This window comes from Martes martes, assembly GCF_963455335.1.
Source record: "Martes martes genome assembly, chromosome: 16".
Lineage (NCBI taxonomy): Eukaryota > Metazoa > Chordata > Mammalia > Carnivora > Mustelidae > Martes > Martes martes.
This window is the reverse complement of record NC_137904.1, coordinates 44681759-44707327: the sequence shown is the minus strand read 5'-3', so window position 1 is coordinate 44707327 and position 25569 is coordinate 44681759. Positions and strand designations below refer to the sequence as shown.

Sequence of the window (25569 nt, the reverse complement as noted above, 5' to 3'; positions counted from 1 at the left end):
CATTTCCCCTTCCCTGGCTTGCTGCCAGCACTTCTAGAAATAGATGAAAAAATAAGACAAGTACTTATACCCTAATATTATATTGAGAAGCTGAATGAATAAAAAGTGGCTTTTGGGGCACCTGGGTGGCTCAGTGGGTTAAAGCCTCTGCCTTCAGCTCAGGTCATGATCCCGGGGTCCTGGGATCCAGCCCCGCATCAGGCTCTCTGCTCAGCAGGGAGCCTGCTCCCCCCCCCCCCACCCCGCCTCCTTCTCTGCCTACTTGTGATCTCTGTCAAATAAAAAAAAATAATAAAAAAAAGTGGCTCTCTAACTCCACATACTGAGGAAGTGGTATGTGAGCCCACAGGTATCATAGACAGGACTGAAGACCACTGGTCTTGCCTAGTGCCTTTTTTTTTTTTTTTTTTTTTTTGAGAGGGAGCGAGGGCAGAGGGAGAGGGAGAGAGAAAATCCCAAGCAGGCTCCATGCCCAGTGTGGAGCCCAACTCAGGGCTCGATCTCATGATCCCGAGATCATGACCTGAGCCAAAATTAAGAGTTGGGTGCTTAACCACCTGAACCGCCCAAGTGCCCCTTGCCTGTTGCTTTCTTAAGGAATACCCAAGGCTTCTACAGCTGGAGACATCTGCTCCAGTCCCCTAGCTCAGCTCATTCCAGGGCTGCAGAGGGTTGCTTCTCGAGGGAGCTGATTCACTCTGCTTCCTGTCTCCGAGGTCCCGAAGTGAGGCCCGCGTGGCAGGAAGTAAAAACAGAGCCTGTTCCAGCCTGACCACCCCCGTCCTTCCGATAAACAATCCTCAAACTCTCAGCATCTCTGTATGTGGAGCAGGGCTAAACGAAGGGAGGATCCCGGGACGGTCCAGATAGAGTGTCTGCCTCACGGGGATGGTCCTGACACTGACCTCCTTTTCTGAGAGTGGGGTCCGCACGTCTCTCTTTCTTACTAGCAACTGGCTGAAAAGATGCCCCTGACTCTTCGACTTTCTGTCTGTGTCTGGAGTTTGTTCTCTCCTCCCTGCTATCACTTCTTCCCCGGGTTGGAGAGATGATACAGGTCTGGAAGCTTCTGAGGTTCTGTTTCCTATCTCCTTGGGTTTATACCATAGCCATTATCCATTATCCATGCGGCTTCCAGCACCCACACACTTCCTCCTTGGGGGGCAGTCCTGTCCCTACAGGGAACGCTCTCATTAAAAGGAACAGCAAGTGCCCCACAGAGCTCCAGCCTTTCTCAGGGCTCAGGCAGGTGGGGGTGCAGTGGGCAAAGCCATTGGCGGCTCAGGGCCAGGTGATGTGGTCTCCTGGCAGCCCCGCCCTGGTAATGAGGGCCCAGCCACCGAGCTGATCCTTTGAAGATGTGTCCTGAAGCTCTCTCCTGGTGATCAGTGACAGGAGCCCGGTGTCCTGCTTTAGCCAAATGACTAGCTTGGCCTCTTTTATGAGGAAAGGAACTCCTTATTGGAAACCAAATTATAAATTAATTAGCAGCTTCTTCTGGGGCTATGCACATCAATACCACCCCATGATGACTTTCTAGAGCGAACCCCCTCATTCCAGGGGTATAAAAAGGCCCAAGCAGGTTGGGGTCTGTAGACACCAGCAATCCAGGTGGCCGCCGCTGAGGAGAAGGGACCTTCCCAGACATGACTTCCAACTGTTCGGCTTCCATCAAGAGCTGCCCACGGCCCTCCTCTGTCTGTTCCAGCAGCATGAGCTGCCGGCCTGAGATGTGCCTGGGTTATGTCTGCCAGCCCGTGAGCTGCGTGCCTTCTGTCAGCATGCCCACCACCTACCGGCCCGCCAGCTGCTTCTCCAAGACCTACCTCTCCAGCTCCTGCTGGCCCAGCAGCTGCCGGCCCACCAGCGGCATCTCCAGCTCGGTGGGCACCTGTAGCTGGTTCTGCGAGGGCTCCTTCAACGGCAACGAGAAGGAGACCATGCAGTCCCTGAACGACCGCCTGGCCTGCTACCTAGAGAAGGTGCGCCAGCTGGAGCGGGAGAACGCGGAGCTGGAGAGCAAGATCCAAGAGGCCTGCCAGTCTCAAGTGGCCACCATGAGTCCCGACTACCAGTCCTACTTCAGGACCATTGAGGAACTCCAGCAGAAGGTGAGTGCAAGCAGCGAATGGACTCACGGGGAAGGCAGCCAGAAGAGCTCGCACTCCAGATTTGAATCTTGTTAATTCATTAAGCCACATTCAGGGGAAAGACACTTCCCTAGGGCATGGGGTTATCTCATAATTTGAGCGTTCAGCTAGAGCCCTTAATGCGGAAGAAAACAGGGATCTAGTCTCGGTTCTACCACTGCATGACTTTGGGAGGGCCCTTCTCTTCCCTAGACCTCAGTTTCCTCATCTGTAAAATGGGGATGAAAAGAGCTCTCACCTGGTGGGGCTGGTAAGAGGATTCCATGAATCGAGGCAGGTAAAGTGTTTACCACAGCCTCTGGTAAATGGTGAGTTTTCCATAAATGTTAGTGCTTATTAAGGGTCCGTCTGTCCCACGAATGACTTCAGACTTAAAGAGATTCTTTCCTTCCACATTGTTCATTGTAACCAACATAGGGGCAGTTGGATTCATGAAGACCTAGTGCTTAAAAAATAAATTCCGTGTTCTCCAATGATTAGCAGTTCATCTAATATTCTCTAGGGCTCCAGGAAAGCAGGGCTTCTGCAGTGATGGGTCCCAGGCTGCTGAACCCCATCAGCTGCTGGCTTCTCATTTGGGATCTTTTTCCTTTTTCTTGTCCTGAATTAAATGCCTCTTGTGCCTTGGCCCCCAGGTTCTGTGCACCAAGGCAGAGAACGCCAGGATGGTCGTGCACATTGATAACGCCAAGCTGGCTGCGGACGACTTCAGGACCAAGTGAGTTTGGCCGGGGCATGCGGGTACCCCCTTTCCCCGCATGCCTTCGGGGCAGCTCTCCATTAGTTTCAGAGAGGGCTGGAGAAGTGCCAGCAGCTCCAGGCCTTCCCTGAGTTCGGTCTTCAGCTTCAGCCCTCAGCTGCTGCCCCTGCCCTTGCACAGGTACGAGACGGAGCTGACCATGCGGCAGCTGGTGGAGGCCGACACCAATGGCCTGCGCCGGATCCTGGACGAGCTGACCTTGTGCAAGGCTGACCTGGAGGCCCAGGTGGAGTCCCTGAAGGAGGAGCTGCTGTGCCTCAAGAAGAACCACGAGCAGGTGAGACCTGAAGTCAAGTTGACGTGGCCCTGGGAAGCCGAGCAGGAAGAATTCGAGGCTTTGGAGTTGAAATTCCAAGGGACTGCCACTTGGAGTTTCTGGGACTTGCCCAGTTTACTGAATCTTCCCGAGCCTCCTGGTCTGTAAAACAGAGTGGCACTGTCACACGGGCTGCTGTAAGCTTTAAATGAGGCCGTGCGTGTGAAACACCTGTCACTTGGTCCGGGCTCAGAGAGCTGAGCAGCCTTCTCTTCTGCGTCGTGGTCTTGTGTGGCTTGTGGCCACTGCCTGTGTTTTTCTCAGGCGAGCCACATTCTGGGGGTGGAGTGGTGCGTGAGGGCCCGAGGGGGTTGGGTTCCAGAACTCGCATGCAATGGCCTGTCCCTCTCTGGCAGGCTTGGCTGCTGGTGGTGACACCCATCTCTTCCAAGCGGGGGTCGAATGCAGTGGATTTCGTTTTTCTGTCCCCACCCTGTTCTTCTGCTTTCCTGTTTGCATATCCAAAAGTTGCAGGTCAACCCTTTATTTTCTGATGTTCCCCCTCATCGCCGGCAGGTCCTCGAAGGGAAATTCCTCCACTCTGGGCACCCATGTGCTGCAAAGCCCACCGGAGCTCTGGTGTTTCCCCCGTCCTTCTCTGAATGGACTCTCAACCTCTTGACTTGGGATTTGAAAGAGCAAGTGTTTCGGAATCCTGGCTGGGTTTCCTTAGGCTTAGATGTAAAGTGACAATCAGTACCACATACTCACTGAGTGCCCTAAGGTAACTGACTCATCCTGCTTAAGTCAGAGAGCTGGGAACCACACCAAGAGGCCACTAATGAGGCATTATCACACACTCCAGGCAGCCTCCGAGACAACTTTCTCTCCTTGGCAGCCAAGCCTGGGGCGGGGGGTTGTCTGCTCGCACTCAGGCCTTGAACTAAGTGAAGCCTGGCTCCTGCTGCCCTCTGTCCCAGATATACACGGGCTGGGAGGCGGACTGGTAATACAGGGGCATGGGTTTCCCTTTTCAGCCCAAGGAGATCAAACGAATCCCGTCATTGCTCTCGGCTTCTGCCAAAGAGACAGGGAGTGCGATGGACTGCTTCTGCCGTTATGGGAGTGTCCGGCCGGCGCTGGAAGACCACAGGGCACGCTGCACAGTGGGCTGCAGTCCTTAAAGGGCCCCTCTAACCTAGACATCTTAGCGTCTTCTGTTCCATCATTTTATGTCTCGCTGGGGTGGCCACCATTTGACTTCACCCTTGTGCCTTTTCAGGAAGTCAGTGCCCTCCGCTGCCAGCTGGGGGACCGCCTTAACATTGAAGTAGACGCTGCGCCCCCCGTGGACCTGAACAGGATGCTGGAGGAGATGCGGTGTCAGTACGAGACTGTGGTGGAGGCCAACCTCAGGGACGTGGAGGAATGGTTCAACACGCAGGTGGGCCTCTCGCCGGTGGGCCGGCCTCCCGCAGGTCCCCGGGAAGGTACACCTGCCCTTCTTCTATCTCCCCCCATTGCAGATGGAGGAACTTAACCAGCAGGTGGCCACGAGCTCCGAGCAGCTGCAGAGCTACCAGTCAGACATCATTGACCTGAGACGCACAGTCAACACACTGGAGATCGAGCTGCAGGCCCAGCACAGCCTGGTGGGTACTGCCCACTGGGTGGTCTCTGGATCCCAGGTGGCATTGCGCGTAGGTGCAGGCATTCAGGAGGCAGGAGGAGGCCCCGATTCAGCCACCGCGGCGTGTCTCCCGTCCGACATGGGGCAGGTGGACACTGTTGAACACAACTCCCCAGGAAGGCTTATTCTCTACTTGGTCTGTCCTTCCAAACCCATTCTGCCTGTCGGAGTTTTACCACTTCCCATGCTCAGGATCCTCTCTGGGTGAGTGAAATCAGAGTCTGTGGAGTTGGGGCCGAGGCCCCAGGATTTTCTGAAAGCTCCCATGTGACTTCAATGTGCAGCCAGGGCTGAAGACCACAGATCTGAATAATGCCATGGGGGATGAGCCTGGTGAACTTCAGATCCAAAGTGTAAAGCCAGACTGAGGCTGAAGAAGAAATAAGGGATTTAGGATCACACGATCTGGGTTCAAATTCTAGTCTTGTTACCTGCCAGCTGCTTGAGCTTGAATAAGTCACCCAGCCTTTTGGGGGTTAGTTTCCATGGTGACTTAGGTGGGGAGGGGTCATTCCCAGCCCCAAAGAGAGAGGCGGCTTTTCTTGGTTCTTTCTGAACCAGGAAAATAGGTTTACTCCTCAGCTATTTTCTTTCCTTTTGCCTTAGAGGGACTCTCTGGAATCCACCCTGGCAGAGACCGAGGCCCGCTACGGCTCCCAGCTGGCCCAGATGCAGTGCCTGATCAGCAACGTGGAGGCCCAGCTGGCCGAGATCAGGTGTGACCTGGAGAGGCAGAACCAGGAGTACAAGGTGCTATTGGACGTCAAGGCCCGGCTGGAGTGCGAGATCAACACGTACCGGGGCCTGCTGGAGAGCGAGGACTGCAAGTGAGTGGGCCTGGCTGAGGCTGTATGGCTGTAGGCGAGGGTTGGAGGAGGCTATGGGAAGCCACTGGGCCTACCCATGAGATGGAGCCCTGCCATGATTAAGAAACAGTTGGGAAGCCGGTACGATCCAAAGAAAGTCAGGCAGGTGTTCGTGCTGCCGTCCCAAACGTGGCCCACTGGAGACCGTTGTGTTCCTTTCTGTGTCAGCACACTCCTTCTAAGGGCTTTTCAGGGGCAGGGCACCATGGGGGACATGGGGATAGGTGGTGACAAGCCCTCCACTCTCAGGTTGTTTCCATCTGTTTAGGGAGACAGACAAGCAACTGGAGATCATACTTGGGGGAAAGGTTTTCTGCACTTGGGAGGACAAGGGTAGCTTAACATGACTGAGCTCCCTTTCCTGAGAATAGGAAAGACCAGTGAGGCCCATTCCAGGAGAACCACGAAGTCCATGCTGGGGAGGGAGGACCTTATTTTATAGACAATTGAGAGGCCTTAATTTTTTTTTTTTTTGAGGAGGAAATGATAGAATTTGCTCAACTGCCTATCTCCCCAGTGAGATGGTAAACACCTAGAACTCAGAGACATTATAAATGATCTTTATCTCCTGCCCCTGGCACAAGTAAATGCTCAGTAAATGTTCCTTGACTGAGTCCGTGAAAACTCAAAGCTGCTCTTGAGGAAGATGGCACAGACGGCTGCAGGAAGGACAGAGTAGAGGGAGGGGGGTCCGGGCAAGGAGCGTGTTCAGGAGGCCCTGGCCATGGTCTGGGCAAGCAGTGGGGAGGGTCGGAAGCTGGGCATTGCAGGGAGGCTCAGCACGGCCTGCTGGTCACCTGGGCGCAGGACACCTCGGACCATGGACACCTGGTAGGCTGATTGCTGTTGCAGACATTTTCTTTCTTTCTTTTTTTTTTTTTAAAGATTTTATTTATTTATTTGTCATAGAGAGAGAGAGAGAGAGAACACGAGAGCGAGCACAGGCAGACAGAGTGGCAGGCAGAGACAGAGAGAGAAGCAGGCTCCCTGCCGAGCAAGGAGCGTGATGTGGGACTCGATACCAGGACGCTGGGATCATGACCTGAGCCGAAGGCAGCTGCTTAACCAACTGAGCCACCCAGGCGTCCCTGCAGACATTTTCTTATTCTGCATTCAGCCTTGCTTTTCTGTCATTTAGTCTCAGCCTCTGGGGCAAGGGTTGCAAAGTCAAATGCCCTTCAGGGAGCAGGCTGTTTCCATGCACGAGTGACATGGGTCACTGTGGGGCTGTGGAGGACCAGAGAGCTATGCCTAGCCCAGTGAGGGCACTGCCCCCCTCGGGGCCATCTCTAGCAACCAGTATTATTGGGTCTTTCGATTGTTCAAGAGAAGCTGGGAATCCTGAGGTCTTTTAAACATGAAATTCTTCTTATTTTTAAATATTTTCAACAAATTAGAAAAAAATACGTCACCATACGAAACACAATTCAGGCTGGATATGGTCCCTGGGTGCCTGTCCAGTTTCTGGGCTATCTGGTTCCCATGTACTGTCCAGTGTGTTGTTTCTGGTTTTGAGCCCACATCTGCTAGTCTCTGAGATCACCCTTTTTTCTCTGCCATGTATGCCTTCTGCATGAATTACTTACCTCTTCTTATTCAACACATTCTCATGACATACCTGCTCCAGGCCAGGTTTGCAGGGTGTGCATACATATGTGGCTGCTGACCTCACTGTTTAAGGGGACACGGACCGTAACAGAATAATCACGAATCATTCTGGGAGGAGGCACATGGTAGCCCTGGGGGACTTGATACAGAGAGATCAGAGAGGGCTTCAAGGAGGATATGGCCGTTGAGTTGAAGGTAGCTGTTCTTCATCATGGCCCACATGGAGCCACCAAAGGTTTTAGGCAGGGAGAGGCACGCTTCTATTTGTGTTTGTAGAAGATCGTTTTGCCCTCGAAGTTGACAGTGGTTAGGAGGGGCAAGAGTGGGGCTGGGGAGACCAGTGAGGAGGCTGCTGGGGTCATACAGGCAAAGATGGTGGAGGTGGGACTAGGGAAGGTGAGTGGAGAAGGTGAGCAGTGGGGGAGTTTGAGAGGCATTTGGGGGGCAGAACCACGGCATGTGTTGCTGAGTTGGACTTTTTTCTAATCCTGCCCCACGTGTCTTTCTTCCGCAGGTTGCCCTGTAACCCATGCTCCACTCCCTCCTGTCCTCCTTGTGCACCTTCCCCCAGCATGCCCCGCACCGTCTGTGTGCCCCGCACTGTCTGTGTGCCTTGCGTGCCCTGCCCTCAGAGCCGCTTCTGAAGTCTCTCATATCGGTGGATCCTGCAGAGACCGGAGCTGGGTGGCTGGAGCCTCCTCAGGCAGAGTCTGACCACAGTCCCAGGCCCCTAGGAAGCCCCCCAGCAGCGGTGCGGGGAGGTGGGCTGTGCACAACCCGCTACGACCTGCAGGGGGCGCCCTAGCTCCCACTTCTTAGACGCTGTCTCTCCCTTCCACCTGCCCATTGCTCTTTGCTGATGTTCATGGTTGTCTGTTCGGCCTCAAGAGTATATTCTTTTAACTGGTAAATAAAGCCTCATCCAGTGGCCCTGCAAACACGTTTCTCTATTTGTCGCTTTGTTGCCGTATCCACCAGCCAGTTCTACTCAGCTGGGCTCAAGAGGAATGTCGCTAAACTCTGTATTTATTTTTATGCCCTGTCTGTTTCCACAGGCTTGGGAGGCACTCGCTAGAAAGACCAGCATGCCATATACTACTTAAAGCTAGGCCATCGGTCCAGAGCCAAGTAATAAAAGAATAAAGAGAAGAGGGAGATAATTAAGCCAGAAACCTAGGCCAAACTACTGTAATTGAGAATAATACTGTTATAACCCCACCCCTCTACCTCATTACAGCTGGTACAATAGGATCATTCATTCACTCATTCAAATAAACTTCACTATGGCCTCCTATGTGCAGACTGGGCGTTAGGGGCCAGCCAGCCCCCAGGTAGCCCTCCAGACATTTGTTCATGCCTCACTTGCTCCTTGCGACAATCTGTGAGAAAGGTACCATTATTTTCTCTTTGTAAATGAGGAAACTGAGACCCAGAGAGGTTAAGAAACTTGCCCAAGTTCACACAGCTAGTAAGAAGTGGACCCAGGATTCAGTATAGGCTGTTAGGCCCCAGGGACGCTCAAGCAATTCATAATTCTGAGTCCTCATATTTGCAAACTAGAGCTGGATGCAGGGGTTACAAAAATTGCAAGTGATCCCTACTGTCCAGATGTCTAGGATTGGAGAGGGAGCTGAGGCCAGTGTGTGTAAGGCCCCACTCTTCCTCAACAAAAGCCAGATAACAACAACAACAATAACAACAATAGTAATAATCATGACTACCCCTTCCTGAGCACTTACGATGCACCAGGAGCTGTGCTGAGCACATTATGTAAACCAGCCTACAGCAGCTCGCACAATCACCATGTAAGGGAGGCATCGTGTCCATTTAGAAAGGAGTGGAAGATGGGTTAGTCAGTTGCCCAAAATTCCATGCAAGGGCAGAGATTCAAACCCAGGTCCAGCTATTTCCACCAAAGCATTTATTTGAACCCCTCTGCTGGACGGCTACCTTCCTACTGAGAACGAGCACACACTAGCAAAGACTGGGAGAAAGTACTCGACTGGGGAGAGTAGTAAGGGCCTCAAGCAGCTGGTGGCATTTGAGATGGGCCTGAATGTCTACAAAGCAAATGAGAGGTAGCTATGTGTGGGGCCTGCATAGAAGCAGAGGTCGTGCTCAAGAGGCCTTGAGTGGCTGGGCAGCAGTTGTCCCTGTGGAAGCCTGGTGGGAATAAAGCTCATGTGGTAGGGAGGTATCAGACCCTGAGGGGGCACCTCGTGTACCCCCACAAAGAGCCCGGACTCCATCCTGAATGCAGCAGGAGAGCTGCCGCAGGTTCAGAGCCCCAGGATGGCATGGCTGGAGTGATATTTTAGAAAGTTTCACCAAGGAGTGTCAAAAGGATGACTGAGAGGCAGGGGGAGAGCTGATACGAGTGTGTGGAAGAAGCTAAGGGGACCTCAACTCAGGTTGTGACAGTGGGAAGGTCAATGTGAGAGGCTCAGTAAAGAACCCCACTGTGCAAGGCTGGCCATGGCAGATGACGAGGAGAGCGCCAGAAATGGGAATCTCGCACCCCTTTCTGAATCTCAACCTCCAAACACACTGTTCTTCCTTAATGAGCTGTGGTGATGTTTCTATTAAAGATCTGCCTTCTGGCCTTGCCAAGAAATGACGAGAGATGGATTGGCTCCTGCAGCTGCCTGGGGCTCTCAGGACATGATCCTGCCTGCAGACCTGGCAGGCAGAGCCTCGAGCCTGACGGGACACACAAACACACTGCTTAGCCAGCTGTGGTTTGTGAGTGTGGAGGTGAGGGAAACATTTCATCGAGCTGGAATGCCAAGGGAGAGGAGCTTCTGGCTCCTCTCTCATAATTGAGTACCAACCAGTGGCCCTTCTTATTTTCAATCCCTGTGCAAATTTGCCTAGAATGTGCTTCGCTTGATAAACACAATAGACTGAACAGAACCAGATCTTTGGTTCTAAAATCTTGGGCCTGTTCTGTCCGAAATGGTAGCCACAAACTACAGGTGGCTTTTGAATTTTTAATTAAATAAAATGGAAAATTCAGTTCCTCAATTGTACAACCAGTGCCTCAAGTGCTCAAGGCGAGGGGGTACCATACTGCATAGGGCAGATGTAGAATATTTCCATCATTCCAGAATGTTCTATTCGCCAGCACTGTCCTAAACTGTCAGAATCATAAGGAGACTTCCAGATGATCTGGCCTAGTCTCTTCCATTTACAGATGGGGAGTCTAAGGCCCAGAGAGTTGGAAAGATGTGCTCACAGACATACAACCAACAGATGAGAATCAAAGTCTAGTGGGTCTCTCTGACCCTTCATGTTTTCTCCTAGGACCAAGGTTTATTATTATTTCAGGCTAATAAATATTTTTCCTTTCTCCTCCTTTCATGTCCTTAAGAGCAGAGACATTTTCTCTGAGATGCTGAAATTCCATCCTGGGATGATATAGTTGCCCTTTAAAAAAAAATAACTGGAAACCACCAAACTTAGAATCTTCTTATTGTTGGAGCATGTGGCTCATTAACATCACAGACCCCAGGCTGCAGCCAGAGCCATAGCAACCACACAGGGCTTGCAGGCCAGGAGTCCGGGCCCCTGGACCCTTTGTGGACTTCTGCAGGCTCCTTTTCCCTCAGAGCATCCTGTCCAATCCATCCAGGTCTCTGTTTCCACCCTTGTGTCATCCAGCTTGCCAAGACCTGTCTGACCACCGAAATGCGTGTTAAAGCTTTTTATATGATACCAAGCCCGGAGTGCGACCCCCTCTGCTGGACATGGGTGGCCACCATCTTCTGTGTTTGGATGGTGCTTCCAAGAGAGGGAGCTTGTGAGCTATCCTCCTGCCTAGCCCATCTCTCTTTTTTGATGGATGAAAAAGCCATGGGTGTAGACTTTGAGAAGTAGTTATACCCACCAGCACCAGAACCTCCTGGAAAGTGGACCCAGGGCTACACATATGGGGATTCTCAGAGGAATTCCATTCTCATTTCAAAGCATTCGGAATTAATGACCTCCAGTTTATAGGAAAACTTAGGCAGGACTAGGGTAAAGTAGTAAAACCTCTGGCATATTTGATGTTTGAGAGAAACTCCCACAGGTGGCTGGATCCTCCCTGAATGGGGACTGGAAAAGAAAGGACGTGTGTTTCAAAGATGAGACTTTCCCTGAGGCCATCAAGGAGACAGGTGCACAGCCTTGGGACTGCGTCTCACTGCCCTAGAGGCAAGGCCCCCTTCTTGGGGTGGGAGTGAGGGCCGACCAGGGCAGAGCTGGGTTCAGGGAAGCTTCCAGAGAGAAAGGCCCAGCTGTTGGACACACTGACTAGGAGAATCGCCAGGATAGTTTGTGGACTGAACTACACTGGATGGTACCCTCCCTATGATATTGGGAAAAACATCTGCAATAGGATCAGAAAAGGAGGTGCCCGTTGAAAACTGGGAAGATCGTGAATAAGAAAACAATTCTTTGTGTGTTTCATAGATTTTAGTACCAATCACGCAACGATCCCAATTTTGCTAAGTAAAAATTTCCTAAAATCGTTTGAATTTTATCTTTTGGAACAGCTGGTCAAGATAAATTCATTTCCGAAAAGTCCTCTCCCTAAACCCTAAATAAGTAACCAAATACACCAGTGAGCCTTTTGCTACAAGGGAAACCATCAGTGACTTTGGCTTCACAAAACCAGGGCTGGGATCCCAGTCCTGCTGCCACTAGCTGGGTCACTGTGATGGGTTGCCTAACTCCATGCATGGCAGTCTCCTTCTCCCCGTGGAAAAGGGGGCGATTCTATCTCCTCCACGAGTCAGTGGGACAGAATGCCTCTTAACTGTCCATCATGATGTCTGGCAGACCCTAAGTGCTCAATTCATCTCAGTTAATCCACATGCCACTCCCTCAGGCAACACACAAGGGCATCCCATGACCTGCATCCTACAAGCCCCCAGAGCGCCTCCTCCTTGAGACCAGTCTTCGCGCCCATGAGAGGCTGGCAGGGTCACAGTGGATCCTGTACCTGGGGCAGTGGGGATCCTCCTGTCGCCACACATGAGAGGGATGCAGGAGTTCAGGGACTCACCTGTGGCTGACGCCCACTCACGAATGGCTCATCTCTGAGGTGGGGCGCCCCTGGGGCTCTGCAGCTTCTCATGACTTCCACACGTGTTTTGACTTTCAAGTTTTCTTAGTGGGGCCATTTTCCTTCTGGAGCAGTTGGGGAGCTGCTTCTCTTTTCTGGATCCTGGCCAATAAATTAAATGAATAAATGAATATGTGAAGTTGCCTACTGAGTGTGTCTATTGTTGTCAGGTTATTTCACTGAGTTACAGCGTTACTGGGTGTGGTGTATTTGAAACTATGGCTGCGACCCATTGATGGTCTGTGAAGTCATTTTAGTGGATTTTGATCAGAGAGAGAGAGAGAGAGAGAGAGAACAGAATAGAAAATAATGTGTGTGTGTGTTAGATTGCAAAATGTGCAGTGTAATTCTTACTTGGGTTGTGCTCAACTATTCAAGCCCATGGTCTCTTCTAGAGTCTGCATTTTCAGTGGGGGACTGGGGACCAGAAGAACTGGCTGACTTGCTTTGGGCCACCCAGCTAGTGAGGGGCAGTGTTGGGAGCAGAAACTGTCTAGAAACACCCCATCCTTCAATGAAAACGAAGTCCTAATCCTGCCTTGTCAGCCCTAGAAGGAGGCCCTTCTGGGGTGGAGAAGGGGCCAAATAATTTGGTCTTGCCTTCTGGGTCAACCTGCCCTTAGGGACTGTCACTAAGCACCACAGCCAGGACTTGGGAGCCTTCTCTCACTTTGATACTGGTCAATAGTGAATAAAGGACCCCAGATTCCCTGCCACTGTGTGCGGGATGGGTGGTTGAGAGGGGATTCAGCTCCATGTTGATGACAGCAAAAGGGATCTATGGGTCATAAGTTTAGATGACCTGGCTAACCGTCTGCTTGTGGGACATACAGACCTGTTCTAACTGCATGGTTTTGTGAGGAAAGTGATCTTGTCTGAGATCCTCTCCTTCTAGCTCCTGTTTCCCTGTGTTCTGGACATCATAACCAGCCCCTGGGCTCCTAGGAGCTCCTTCCCAGATGCTGGACCAAGGAGGAGCTGAGCCCTTGAAGTGTTTCTTTCCTTTCTGTGACTGCCCCTCCTCTGCCGGTGATGGACATGTTGAATGGGTACCCACATAGCACAGGGGTGTTGCTCTACCTCCACAGACTTCAACCACACCAGATTCAACATATTATTCCTGGCATTCACTGGAAAGTTACCCAAAAAGCATGAGAGAGTGAATTCCTTACAGAGCCCAAGTGGCTGGGGCCCTTTCTCCCAGACCTCAGATAACTGTGGGGAAGACCTTGTGAATGAAATCCTTACTGATTCTGCCGTGAAGTATATGGATAGTTCTACTAAGTGGGATAAATAAACACTAGACAAAGACAAAAAAGTTAGGAGCGAACTTCGCTTTTCAGAATGTCTTGGATCTCAGAATTGCACAGAAGGTCTTATGGTCGTATCCTGCTTTATTAGAAATAGTTTCATTAGCAACTGAAATCTGTTTTCTGGGGTGTGTGAATCCTCCCAAGTAACTCCCAGGGCAGATTTTATAACCTTCACTTTCCACTGGAGAAAATGAAAACTCCGTGGCTTAAAAAACTTAGTTGAGCCAGAATGACACTTGTATGGCTCCAAAGTGATGTTTTTCACAAATACACAATGGCTTTCCCATTCTCTCTTTCCTTGTTCTTCTAGGTCACTGCTTCTTAGCCTTGCACACTGGAACCCCTTGGGGAGCTTTAAAAAAAATACCGATGTCTGAAGAAGAACAAAGCAAGGGGCATTACATTCCCTGATTTCAAGCTATATTATAAATCTATAGACATAAAAACAGCATGGCACTAACATAAACATAGACACATAGACCAGTGGAACAGAATCAAGAGCCCAGAACTAAGCCCATATATATACACAGCCAATTAATATTTGACAACGGAGACAAGAATACTCAATACAGAAAAGATAGTCTTTTTAATAAATGGTCTGGGAAAACACGACCATTCACCCCATCTTATACCACTCACCCAAATTAACCCATAATGGATCAGAGACTTAAATGCAAGAACCAGCCCCATTAAAATCCTGGGAGAAAATGTGGAAAAAAAATAGGTCTTGGTCTCGATTTCTTGAATATGACACATAAAGTGCGAGCAACAAGATAAAAAACAAGTGGAGCTACATCAAAAAGTTAGCATACATTCATGTATTTATAAGCCGTCCTGATTTTTATTTTTTCTGAGAACACTAGGCCTTTTAAAGGGGTAATGGTGATAGTTGGAGACCCTGAAGTGGAAGGGAACTGACATTTATTAAGTGCTTACTCTGTGCTAGGCATTATGCTAGGAGTTCTATCTAGCTGGTATCCTTAACTCTTAACCAGTAGCCCTGGGTATAAATATCATTGTAAGTGTTCATAGGAGGAAACAGATGTATTTAAAGGTCATGTAACTTGGTTGAGGTCAGGCAGCTCAGAAATTGAGGTTTGGGTATTTTCTATTCCCATTGCTGTGAAAATTATATAAAAAAAATATGTATATTGGTCTCTTGGTCCCAGTTCCTGGCACAGAACTCCTAAAACTCTTATAATTTCCTAAGTGATAAGAACATTAGGAGCATCTTTAGTTCTAATATTTCATTTTTGACCCTGATTCCTGACACAGAGCTCCCAAATCCCTTGGTATTTTGTGAGTGATAGGAGTGTCTTTTGTTCTAATGAAGCCACTCTTGGGGACTTCTGGATGGGGGCTGGTCATCACAAAGACCAAGCTGTTAGAATCTTGGCATTTTCCACCTCAGTGATCGATCATGCCTACATAATAAAGCCTCCATAAAAGTCCCCAAAGTACAGGATTCATAGAAGTTTTGGGTTGGTGACCATGTGGTGGTTAGGCAGTATGGCTTGTTCAGAGAGGGTCTGAAAGTTCTGTATCCCTTCCTACATATCTTGCCCTATGCATTTCTTTAGGCTATTCATCTGTGTCCTTTATAATAAACTATAAACATAAATATTTCCCTGAGTTCTGTGAGCCATTGCAGCAAATTATCAAACCCAATGAAGGGGTCATGGGAACCCTGAATTATAGCCAGTCATTCAGAAGTACAGGTGACAAACTGGGACTTGTGATTGGTGTCTGAAGTAGGGACAATCTTGTGGGCCTGAGTCCTTACCTTGTGAGATCTGATGCTAAATCCATGTAGATAACATCAGAATTAAATTGAATTATAGGATACCCAGCTGGTGTCACAGAATTGCTTGGTGTACAGAATGGGCAGTTGTGAAAGAAAAGTAGATTTTGCTCTTGGGCCATCAACAGGATAATTGGAAAGAAGATGGCGGCATGTCTGCAGACATCAGAGTGAGTGTGGCACCACCCGCACGATTTTTTCCATTTGTCAAAGCCTGAAGAGTTGCATACCAAGAATAATAAATTGATTATTTATTACTTACTATCACTATTTATTACTCTTCTCTCAAGAGACTTCATGATTTTCTTGACCTATAATTCTCTCTGGTACCATTTTCTAACATTGAAGAGATGTGACAGTATGAGGCTCCACACACAGGAGCTGGCTTCAACCTTTGCAACCACTGTGCTATATGATGGGTAATGTTCCTACACAGGGCATGAACACTTCGATGCTCCACGCATCTTCCTGCAGCCATGACATAGAAAGGTAGGCAGGCTGTGGGTTAGGCACAATTTCTGGGTGCTAGTCTACAAATCAACATCATTCCCTCCTACTGGTTGAGATGCATCCATCTGTAACAACACCATGTTTGAAAATATCATCTCAAGACATAGCTTGGGTTTTCCATCTGCAGTAGGCTTCCTGCCTCTAGAGACTGGTATTTTCTAAAGTCAGAATCAGCGAGACAACTTTGTGCACACAGTGAGTAAAGCAGGGTTAAAGTTCCTGTCTCTTACACTCTGTCTTCACCACTTCTTGTCACTAAATCTGGCTCATATTTGGTCAACAAGGGCCATAGGGACTCTTTCCAAAGGGTCAGGAAGAAAGATGGTCTTAGATATGAGGGCAGGGATCCTCACCTCACACTGACCTTCTTTGAGAAAAATGCAAATCAGTGGAACCAAACAACTTTACAAAGAGACATGCAACATCAGTGTCATTATGCAAAACAGCATATTCAGTAGAAGTGCACGCCGGGACCATGAGGAAGCCTCAGTAGAGGGGAGCGTCACCCGGATGCAGCAGTGACATTAATGAAGTAACAAGTTGGTTACTTGAGATGGAAGAAATAATGAGTTTTAGTTAATGGAATAAATTCTGCCAGAGAATAAGGCCAAAGGATAGATTCTATTTAGTGAGAAAAAAAAAAGACAAAAAAGAAAAAAAAAAGACTTTATAAGTCTAGTTCTTTGGTTTATAGAGAAGCTTGTTGCTATATGATGAGGCAGAGGAGAGTAACAAAGGGATGTTTGAAGATGTAACCGATGCAGATTGCCCCCAGAGGCCTCTGAAGGATGAGATTGCCTCGCCTGGTGATGTCTTCTAATTATCGTGTCTATAAAGAGTTATTCATTCATGAGCTCTGAGTAACCCTTAGGGCAGAGCTGACCACCAGTTACCTCTCCTGGGAAACCCAATCTGGACAGAAGTCCCAAATTCTGTATTTCTTCTTGCTAGAACCCCAATAGCTTATGTTTCCCAGATACATATTTCATCCTTATAGAGATGTTTGTTCAGGTTTTGCTCAATGCCCAGAGGACTGGAAAACATTCATGTTCACAAAGATATATTTATAACCACTTTGGGGGGGTATTATTCCACATTAGGTCTTTCTCAGTCCTAGGGGACCATCTATCTCCTGCCACAAATTTTGAGAGAAAAGTTTTTGGACCTTAGCAATCAATTGCCTTGTTCCCCCAGTACCAAGAGCTAGTGGGGTGTGGGATGTAGTACAATAATAGAGATGGAACTTTCTCCTGGGCATCTTTCTGCATGGTCCTTGAAGAAACCCTGCCCTACTGCTTTGGTACTCCAACATTTGTATTTTCTGAGATGCAAAGAATAACATAGAATGTCAGATTCTTATTTTGTCTCTTAATTTTAACTTCTTACCCAGTTTCTAGACCTTATAATCTTTCTTAGTTCTGGCAATGACACAGTTGTTCTCCTTTTGGGGGGTGGGATGAGGGATGTGGTGGTGGTCAAGGTGAAGAGAACAAGAATGCACACTGGAGTCAAAAGAAACAGATTGCATGGAGCATTGGGTGTGGTGAAAAAACAATGAATACTGTTACGCTGAAAATAAATAAAAAATTTAATTAAAAAAAAGAAGAGGTAAAATATATATGAATAAATAAAAAATGAGCAATCTTAAAAAAAAAAAAGAAACTGAGAACAGGCTTTGCCACTTCATAGTGGGGGTAGAGCTTAGGAAAAGTGACTTCACATCTCTCGCCCTCAATGCCTTATTTATTTCTTTTGTAAAATGAAGATAAGAATATCCGCTTTATAGAACGGTAGGAAGGATTAAACAATATTTTTGATAAATCCCCTAACACATATGGTAAGTGCTCAGTGAAGAACTTCAGAATCAAGGAAGTAAGGCAGGAAAAACTCCCCCATAATGACTCTGACAACTCAGTGCCCCATTGAGTTTCATGACCAGGTTCTTATTTGGCATTAAAAAAGGATTATTGTTCATTTTCATTTGTTTCTGGCTTACTGAAGTCATCTTTCCTGGTCCAGATCAGGCAAGGTTCAGGGTCATCCTCAAACTGATGAGCTTCTCAGAACAACCTATTGAAAACATCCATGGCTACCCAAGTTTGAGTTGCATCCTGATGGACAGGAAATATACTAGGCTTAAATAACTGTATGGCAGGTGTGTGGCATAGTGCTTGGCACATAGAATGTGCCAGGAGATGCATGTACAATGAATGGACTTATTAAAGTTTTATTGTCCCTCAAACTGATTTTGAAAGACACACAACTGAAGAAAGAAGTAATGTGAAATTTTTGGTAATCAAAACCCAGCAAAGAAGCAGTTTCTTCCCTAGATAGGGAAGGCTGTGTTACTCTCAGCCCAGGTGAGCACCACTGTGGTCATAGGGATTTATCTCTTTTGCTACTCCTGTGACCAAAAGGAACAATCATGCCTTCAGTGTGAACTCTAGTCAAGGAATAAACCTCTGATGGCCAAAAGGATTTTGTTCTTTGAAAAACAGTAAAAAGCTTCTGACTTTCCATCAACAGACAAGCTGATATCAAAGAGCCAGGAGGCACCTCAAATTCATCAACATTCCTTTAATGAGGTGGTGAACTCTTAATGGTAAACTCAACAGCTGAGTAACAGGCTGATGTTATAACAATAGGGAGAGAATCAAGGCACTGAGGTCAAAGCATGGAGCCAACACCCACCTGGGATGGGGTATAAAAGGCCCAGGAGGGAAGGAGGTTGTCAGACTCAGTGGCTTGGCCTTTCCAGCTGCTCTCAACCTTCTGTGCAACCTCAGCCTAACACCATGACTTCCTGCTACATCAGCTCATCCCAGTGTCCCGGCAGCACCAGGTTGCCTGCCCCAACAAATGTCTATGGCCCCTCCATTGACATTGTGGGCCAGCCTGGGGCAGAGGCCAGGGCTGCCTCCCTGTGCCTGTCGGCCACCGTGGCACATGCCAACCGACCCCGTGTGGGGGCAACCCCTCTGGGCAAACCCAGCCTTTGTATGCCCTTCAGCTGCCGCACCGCTTGCCCCTTGCCAGGGACCTGCAACATTCCCGGCAACATTGGAGTCTGTGAGAACTATGCGGAAGGTGCCCCGAATGGCCATGAGAAGGTGACCATGCAGTTCTTGAATGACCGTCTGGCCAACTACCTGGAGAAGGTGCGCCAGCTGGAGCGGGAAAATGAGGAGCTGGAGACCAAGATCCGAGAATCGAGCAAATGCCATGAATCTACCATGTGTCCAGACTACCAGTCCTACTTCCAGACTATTGAGGAGCTCCAGCAGAAGGTGAGGTTTAGAGTAGCCTGGGGTGTGCTGGGTCTGAGGAAGGTAAGGGCTTGGGAGGCAAAAAGTTCCTGAAGGCTCAAGGAACTTTGGGTTCTTGGATTCTTTCGAATATGAGTGTAGAGGCTACCTGTAGAGCTGGAGCCCAGAGTACGATGTTTTGTGTGCAAACTGTCTTCCTGCTTTTCCTCAGATCCTTTGCAGCAAGGCTGAGAATACCAGGTTGATTATCCAAGTTGACAATGCCAAGCTGGCAGCTGATGACTTCAGAATCAAGTAAGTAGGGCCAGAAGAGGGCTCAGAGTGACTCCTTCCTCCACCCTCACTCCCAATGGCCGAACACTTGATTAACAGAATTATTGTCTTATTTCTTCTTTCCTAAATTCACCAAACAAAAATTTTTATTACAAACAAAACTAATAGAAGCTGGATGAGAAAAAAATACCACCAAGTTTAGCATGTATAATATAGCCTAGAGTTAGCCCTCCTTCATTTATTTTCCTAAAATGGAAGATAAGGCTTTCTGAGCTCACTAACTGGGGGCAGAATAAGCTGACTTCAAGAATAAACTGAGCAAGGACAGGCACTGAATTTCATATGTAATTAGAGGATCAACTTACAGATGGGCCAGGGTCCAGATTTACCTATGGGGCCTCAAATACCAGATATTTCTACCAAACAAAGATCAGAGATAGAGAAGTAGTCCAATACAAGGAATAAGGGAACAAATTGCTGACTTGGCACCTGGTTGTTGCTTATTCTGGTGAAGTGATAGCTGGTGTGAGTCCTGTCCTGGATCCTAAGATACATTGTCATAGGGAAGCCAGTTAATCTTTTGGAATCAAAGTTGCCTCAGTGCCCGATGGCAAAATGATACCCACTAGGAGTGTTTTGCTAGACCATGAGCAGAATGAGTAGAGGGGCGGAGTCTAATTCATCTCTGAGGCCAGAAACGAGCACAGTGAGCAAATGAGAATTCTGGTTGGTGAAGGAAATGGGAAAGAGCAGCAGCTGAGAGGGGATGTCCTTGGCGTCCTGCTGACCTTGCATTTCCTGTGCTGGAAGGCACGAGAGTGAGCTCTCTCTGCGCCAAATGGTGGAGGCAGACATGTGTGGAATGCACAAGCTCATGGATGACCTGAGCCTGGCCAAGGCTGACCTGGAGGCCCAGCAGGAGTCCCTGAAGGAAGAGCTACTCTGCCTCAAGAAGAACCACGAACAGGTCTGGGCCCGGGGCTGCAGACCTTTGGGGGAGGGCCCTGGGCAGGAAGGAGAGCACTGCTCACCTTGGGGCTCTAGGATTCAAACCTGGGCTCAGTTGGCATCGAGATGAAGGGTTGATCTGGGTCTGGGAGTCAGGCTGACTGTGTGGGAGGTGGTGGAAGGAGAGATTCTTGTCTGTAAAGGTTTGCCTTGTCAGTTTAGGAAGGCGTCCAAATGGGCTCTTCCCAGTGGACTGTGGGCAAGGCCTTTTACATCAATGCCCGAGTGGTGGCACCCCTCAAGCTGTTAGTCTGGAGGAGGGGTTCAGGTGCCATCTGCTCTGTCAAAAGCCCTTGTCAAAAGCCCTTTCCTCACTCAGGATGTGGGTGCTTCTGTTCATGCAGGAAGTGAGCATTCTGAGGAGCCAGCTTGGGGACAAGCTCCAGATTAAACTGGACGTGGAGCCCACCGTGGACATGAGCAGGGTGCTCCAGGAGATGCGGTGCCACTATGAGGCCATGGTGCAGACCAACCACAATGATCTGGAAGAGTGGTTCCAAGATCAGGTGAGGGCATGGCCTTGGAGTAGGGAGGGACCCCGGCTTTCCCGTGGGAAGGTTGCTGATCATATCTCTGTGGCCTTGTGCTTCAGTCTGAAAGCATCAGCAAGCAGGACATGTCGTGCTCCGAGGAGCTGCGGTGCTGCCAGTCGGAGATCCTGGAGCTGAGACGCACGGTGAACGCCCTGGAGGTGGAGCTTCAGGCCCAGCACAGCCTGGTACGGTCCTACACCCTCAACCACGCTGCTAGTGCCACAGACCATGGCCTGCTAGCACCATCTCTCAGGAGCCCCACTCATCAGTTCCACTGACAGGCAGAACTCAGGGTCTGGGTCCCTCTGTCCTTGGGGAAGGTGTCTTGCTGTCAAGGTTAGTTTAATCCTGAAAAGCAGTCCCTTTTACAAGTCAACTCCACTTTCTTTAGAATAACGTGTGGAGGTTCAGGCACTCATTCATTCCACAAGATTTCACTGGGTTTCTACTTTGTCAGGTATTGGGAATCCAGGGATGACTAGGACACTGTTCCTCAAGCTAGATTTTTTGTGAAAAGTCATGGTGATGTTGGTGGTGATTCCTCTAGAGTTGTGGGAATGTCCTGTCACCTCTTGGAATGTGCCCCATGGTGAGATTGGCCATGATTTTCACTGCTGAATTTTGGGACATCTTGTTCTCTTACCCCATTATTTCCCATTACAGAAAGACTGTCTGCAGAACTCCCTGTGTGAAGCTGACGCCCGCTTCGGCACCGAGCTGGCCCAGATGCAGGTGCTGATCAGCAACGTGGAGGAGCAGCTGTCCGAGATCCGGGGTGACCTGGAGCGGCAGAACCAGGAGTACCAGGTGCTGCTGGACGTCAAGGCCCGGCTGGAGTGCGAGATTGCCACATACCGGAAACTTCTGGAGAGCGAGGATTGCAAGTATGTGTGATCTAGGCACTTGGACAAATCATTTGCTCAATTCTCATGAGATTCTCAGAGTAATAGCAGTGTTGTCTACAAAGAAGAAGGCAGTCTATGCTTCTGCTGAGTGACCCATTGCTCTGTCCTCTGCTCACGCTGTGCATTGTTGAGAGAATGTGAAGGGAGTGACTGTCCACTGTCCATTGACAAGTCTTCAGTGGGGCTGCTTGGCTTAGCCATTGACTGGGGAGAGCAGACATGTAGACATGTGGCTACACTTCCAGCAGGAGATTTGAGTATAGTCCCCAGCAAGACTTGCTTTTGCTCTCTTGTCAATCCTTCTTTGTATTTTCTATCCTGTAGGATAGAACCTGATTCTCATATAGAAAACCTCATTCTGGAAGGCATTTTAAGATCACTCAGTCTAGTCCTAGGGGTGCACAGTGGGGGTCAATGGCCAGGGCTTCTGTTGGGCCCCTGTCCTGTAGTTTTGGAGTGGGGACTCCTTCTTTGTTCTCCGTCACATATCACTCATTTCCCATCCCTAACGTTGTTCACCTTTTCTATCTTTCCACAGACTCCCTTGCAATCCATGCTCCACCTCTGCCTCCTGTGTGACTACCCCCTGTGCACCTCGTCCAAGCTGCACACCCTGCAACACTTGTGTGCCTGGGCCAGCCTGTGGAACCAGCACTGGGAGCCGGTTCTGAATGCCCATGCACCAGCAGGGGCGATTAAAGTGAGGGGATGCCAAGGAGAAATGTTTGTTATACATCCAGGCAGTATGGTTTCTAACTATTGCTGACTTTCTCTATGCAGAGGCCTTTCAAAGGCCATAAGATATCAGGAGAAGTGGAATCTTAGTTGAGAGTCTTCCTTTTTAGCTCTGAATTTTCCCAAATCAGTTCCATGGCCTTAGTGGCTGGATCCCAGCCACCAGTGGTGGCTTGGGGATATCTACATTGGAGAGACTCAGGTATAGGATCAGATTGAGGAAGAATCTTGGAGGAGAGGATAGGGTGGGACCTGAGATTGCATTTGCATTTCAAATACCGATTTTAGTTTGAAAAATTTTCAGTTTGTGACCAGAAAAGTGAGGAACAAACTTCTGTGTTTGGGATTCTCCCCAGTGTACTAATTCTCATATCTCCAGCCTTGGGTAATGGTTCCTGCAAGGGGGCAATGGAACTAGATACTACGTATCTGACCACTTCCTCTTCTACTTCCTTTCTCCTATCCTCCTGCCTCCCTGCCTTGGAAGTGGCTCCATTTCCTCTCTAGGGTTAAATGGGAGCTTCCCTTGTATCAGATCTGAGCCTCTTCACTCAGAGTTCTATCTATGACAAAGGACCAGGCTTGCCTCTTGCTATGTAAAGGGAACTTTCAGATAAAAAAAAAATCTTCTCCAGAAATCTTGACTCTCTTAACAATTATCTGATTATACCTATCTCTTCATCTAATTTTACAGTAAAATTTGAACACTGACTTTATTTTTTCTAGTACTTTCTCCTGAAATATTAAAACCTATTGATTCAATAGGGTCACACTGCCAGACATGATGATGTAGGGTAATAGAAAAGACAGCATTATAATAGTTTCAAAATTTTTAGTCTTGCTTACCTTCTATGCCCCCACCTCATGTCTTCCCACCCTCTCTTTCCTCATCATGAAGCCGCCATATCTGCCAGTGCATTCCTTGGACATGCCTGAGACTGGTCCCTGTTCTTCCTCCTTCCTGGAATGCTTTCCCCCTCTTTCTTGTTATTCAGGGCTCAGCAGAAATGTCACTTCTTCTGAGAGTGACTGCTTGGCCATCGGTCCACAATGATCGCAGTCTTGTCACCCTCTGTCCGGCTTACTGTCACTATGGTAGCTCTCAACAACTAAGATTGCCTGATTCGCCATTGTTTTTTCATTAAAATGCTTCCTGGAGATTAGCATTTGTCCACCGCTGCTTCCCCAGAGCCTAGCTCACTGCTTGGTAAAGAATAGATGCTTAATAAACATCTGTTGAAAGAACAAATGTGTCTTCCTGACTTTATCTCTGACTTGTTATGGGGCTTGAGAATCATCATTTAATTCAGCGTTTTCCCCCTGCTCTAAAATGAAGGTTATGTCATCTTTCCTACTTACATCCTAGATCTGTCATGGATTCTATGGGTGAGATGAAAGAAATTTAAAAAGTCTGAAAAGGAGAAAGCACCACATTAATTTCATCCAGAGCCAATGTCATATAATTAGGAATGTGAGTACTGAGCCAAATTGCTCAGAGTTCACCCATGGCCTCAGGTTTTTTGCTCTGGGCAGCTAAAATGAATTTCCTCCAGCAGCTAAATACAATCAGAAACAAAATGGTGCACTTAACAACTTGCTTTCCAGAGCAAATTTTATTTGATTATTTGCATTAGTTCAAAGAATGAGAAAACTTTGCTCCAAGGGTTAGAGGCTTCTTAGCAACTCCTTTATATTGAATCTATCCAATGATAGGGGGCCCGATTTTGTGGGTGTTCTTATTTCCTTTTTCTTCCTTTGGGTCCAACATTGTTGAAGTGATGGGAGAATATACTCTAGTCCCCAGAGGCCCTCACTAATTCTAAAGGCCACTGTGATTCTTGTAGAACTCCATTTTGGAGGCTTTGTTTTGGAGGGGGGGGAATACAGATTATTACCATTTGCAGCCCTGCCTTCTAAATGTGGTTAACAGCTGAAAAAGAATAGCTAAAAAGGAAAAAAAAAGAAAGAAAGAAAGAAAGAAAGAAAGAAAAGAAGGAAAAAAAAAAGAAAAAGAATAGCTCCTATTAGCCTCACTGCTTCTCAGGTCTTGTGCCATCATAAAAGAAAAAGCAACAAGGAGAAATGAAGTCACTTTGACCACCCATGTCAGAGTAAAGACTGGGATAGCTCAAGGCAGCCATGGGGACAAACTGCTTGTTGGCATTTTGGGCTACAGATACCAGTCCTGAGTGTGTCCTGGTGGTGAGGGGTGACGTTCAGGAAGAACTTATGATATCAACTCACCATTTTGTCTGAAGGGGATTGACTGGCCTGTGTTGGGGCAGGAACAGGAGTCTTTCCAGAAACTGTTTTTTTTCCCCCCATGAGCTGGAAAGCTTCCTCTGCAACTTTTGCTTTTTTCTGAGAAGTGAAATAAATGAGATGGGACCTGCTGTATTGGTACCCACCACTGGAGCACTGCCTTTCAGGAAAGATCCAGTTTCTTACTTTTGGCCAGCTTCAGGCCCCTCACTCTGTGGTTGGTGCATTTCTTTCCTTCCTGTGAAAAGCAACATCTATATTGCACAGAGCCTGCTTTGCTCTCCCCCTCTTTGATGGTTAAATATTTGAATATAACAGCACAGTTTAGTTTTTTAAATTTTTTTCTTTTAAAAAATTAATTTAATTTAATTTTTGTGTGTGTGTTGTGCCCAAATTTATTGTTTATGCACCTTACCCAGTGCTCCATGCAATATGTGTCCTCCTTAATACCCACCACCAGGCTCACCCAACCCCACTCCCTCCCCTCCAAAACCCTCAGTTTATTTTAACTGCACAGTTGTAAAAT

The 25569-nt window shown here is 48.3% G+C and overlaps 2 protein-coding genes across 3 annotated transcripts; both read left to right on the top strand.

Annotated features, from left to right (window-relative positions):
- Nucleotides 1–421: 421 nt before the first annotated feature.
- KRT32 (keratin 32) lies at nt 422–8623 on the top strand. The gene is made up of 7 exons (XM_080826308.1): nt 422–2111; nt 2786–2868; nt 3031–3187; nt 4449–4610; nt 4693–4818; nt 5463–5683; nt 7845–8623. Exons 1-7 carry the CDS (start codon nt 1647–1649, stop codon nt 7972–7974), a joined length of 1344 nt encoding a protein of 447 aa, XP_080682434.1. The 5' UTR covers nt 422–1646; the 3' UTR covers nt 7975–8623.
- Nucleotides 8624–18799: 10176 nt separating this feature from the next.
- KRT38 (keratin 38) lies at nt 18800–24027 on the top strand. 2 transcript variants are annotated; one of them, XR_013968149.1, is made up of 8 exons: nt 18800–19348; nt 19539–19621; nt 20411–20567; nt 20953–21114; nt 21201–21326; nt 21805–22025; nt 22585–22983; nt 23039–24021. XR_013968149.1 is itself a non-coding variant. In XM_080826304.1 (7 exons), the coding sequence occupies exons 1-7, from the start codon at nt 18857–18859 to the stop codon at nt 22715–22717; spliced, it is 1374 nt and encodes a 457-aa protein (XP_080682430.1). In that variant the 5' UTR covers nt 18801–18856; the 3' UTR covers nt 22718–24027. The 2 variants fall into 2 exon arrangements, 1 of the variants encoding a protein (XP_080682430.1); XM_080826304.1 differs by having other exon boundaries at nt 18801–19348; nt 22585–24027.
- Nucleotides 24028–25569: the final 1542 nt, after the last annotated feature.

Excerpts from the sequence above, each read along its gene's own strand:
- KRT32 (XM_080826308.1), top strand. The coding sequence starts at position 1,647 with ATGACTTCCAACTGTTCGGCTTCCATCAAGAGCTGCCCACGGCCCTCC. Across the intron at positions 2,112-2,785 it reads TTGAGGAACTCCAGCAGAAG|GTTCTGTGCACCAAGGCAGA; the intron begins GTGAGTGCAAGC and ends CTTGGCCCCCAG. Across the intron at positions 4,611-4,692 it reads AGGAATGGTTCAACACGCAG|ATGGAGGAACTTAACCAGCA; the intron begins GTGGGCCTCTCG and ends CCCCCATTGCAG.
- KRT38 (XM_080826304.1), top strand. The coding sequence starts at position 18,857 with ATGACTTCCTGCTACATCAGCTCATCCCAGTGTCCCGGCAGCACCAGG. Across the intron at positions 21,327-21,804 it reads TTCAGGCCCAGCACAGCCTG|AAAGACTGTCTGCAGAACTC; the intron begins GTACGGTCCTAC and ends TTCCCATTACAG. Across the intron at positions 22,026-22,584 it reads CTGGAGAGCGAGGATTGCAA|ACTCCCTTGCAATCCATGCT; the intron begins GTATGTGTGATC and ends ATCTTTCCACAG.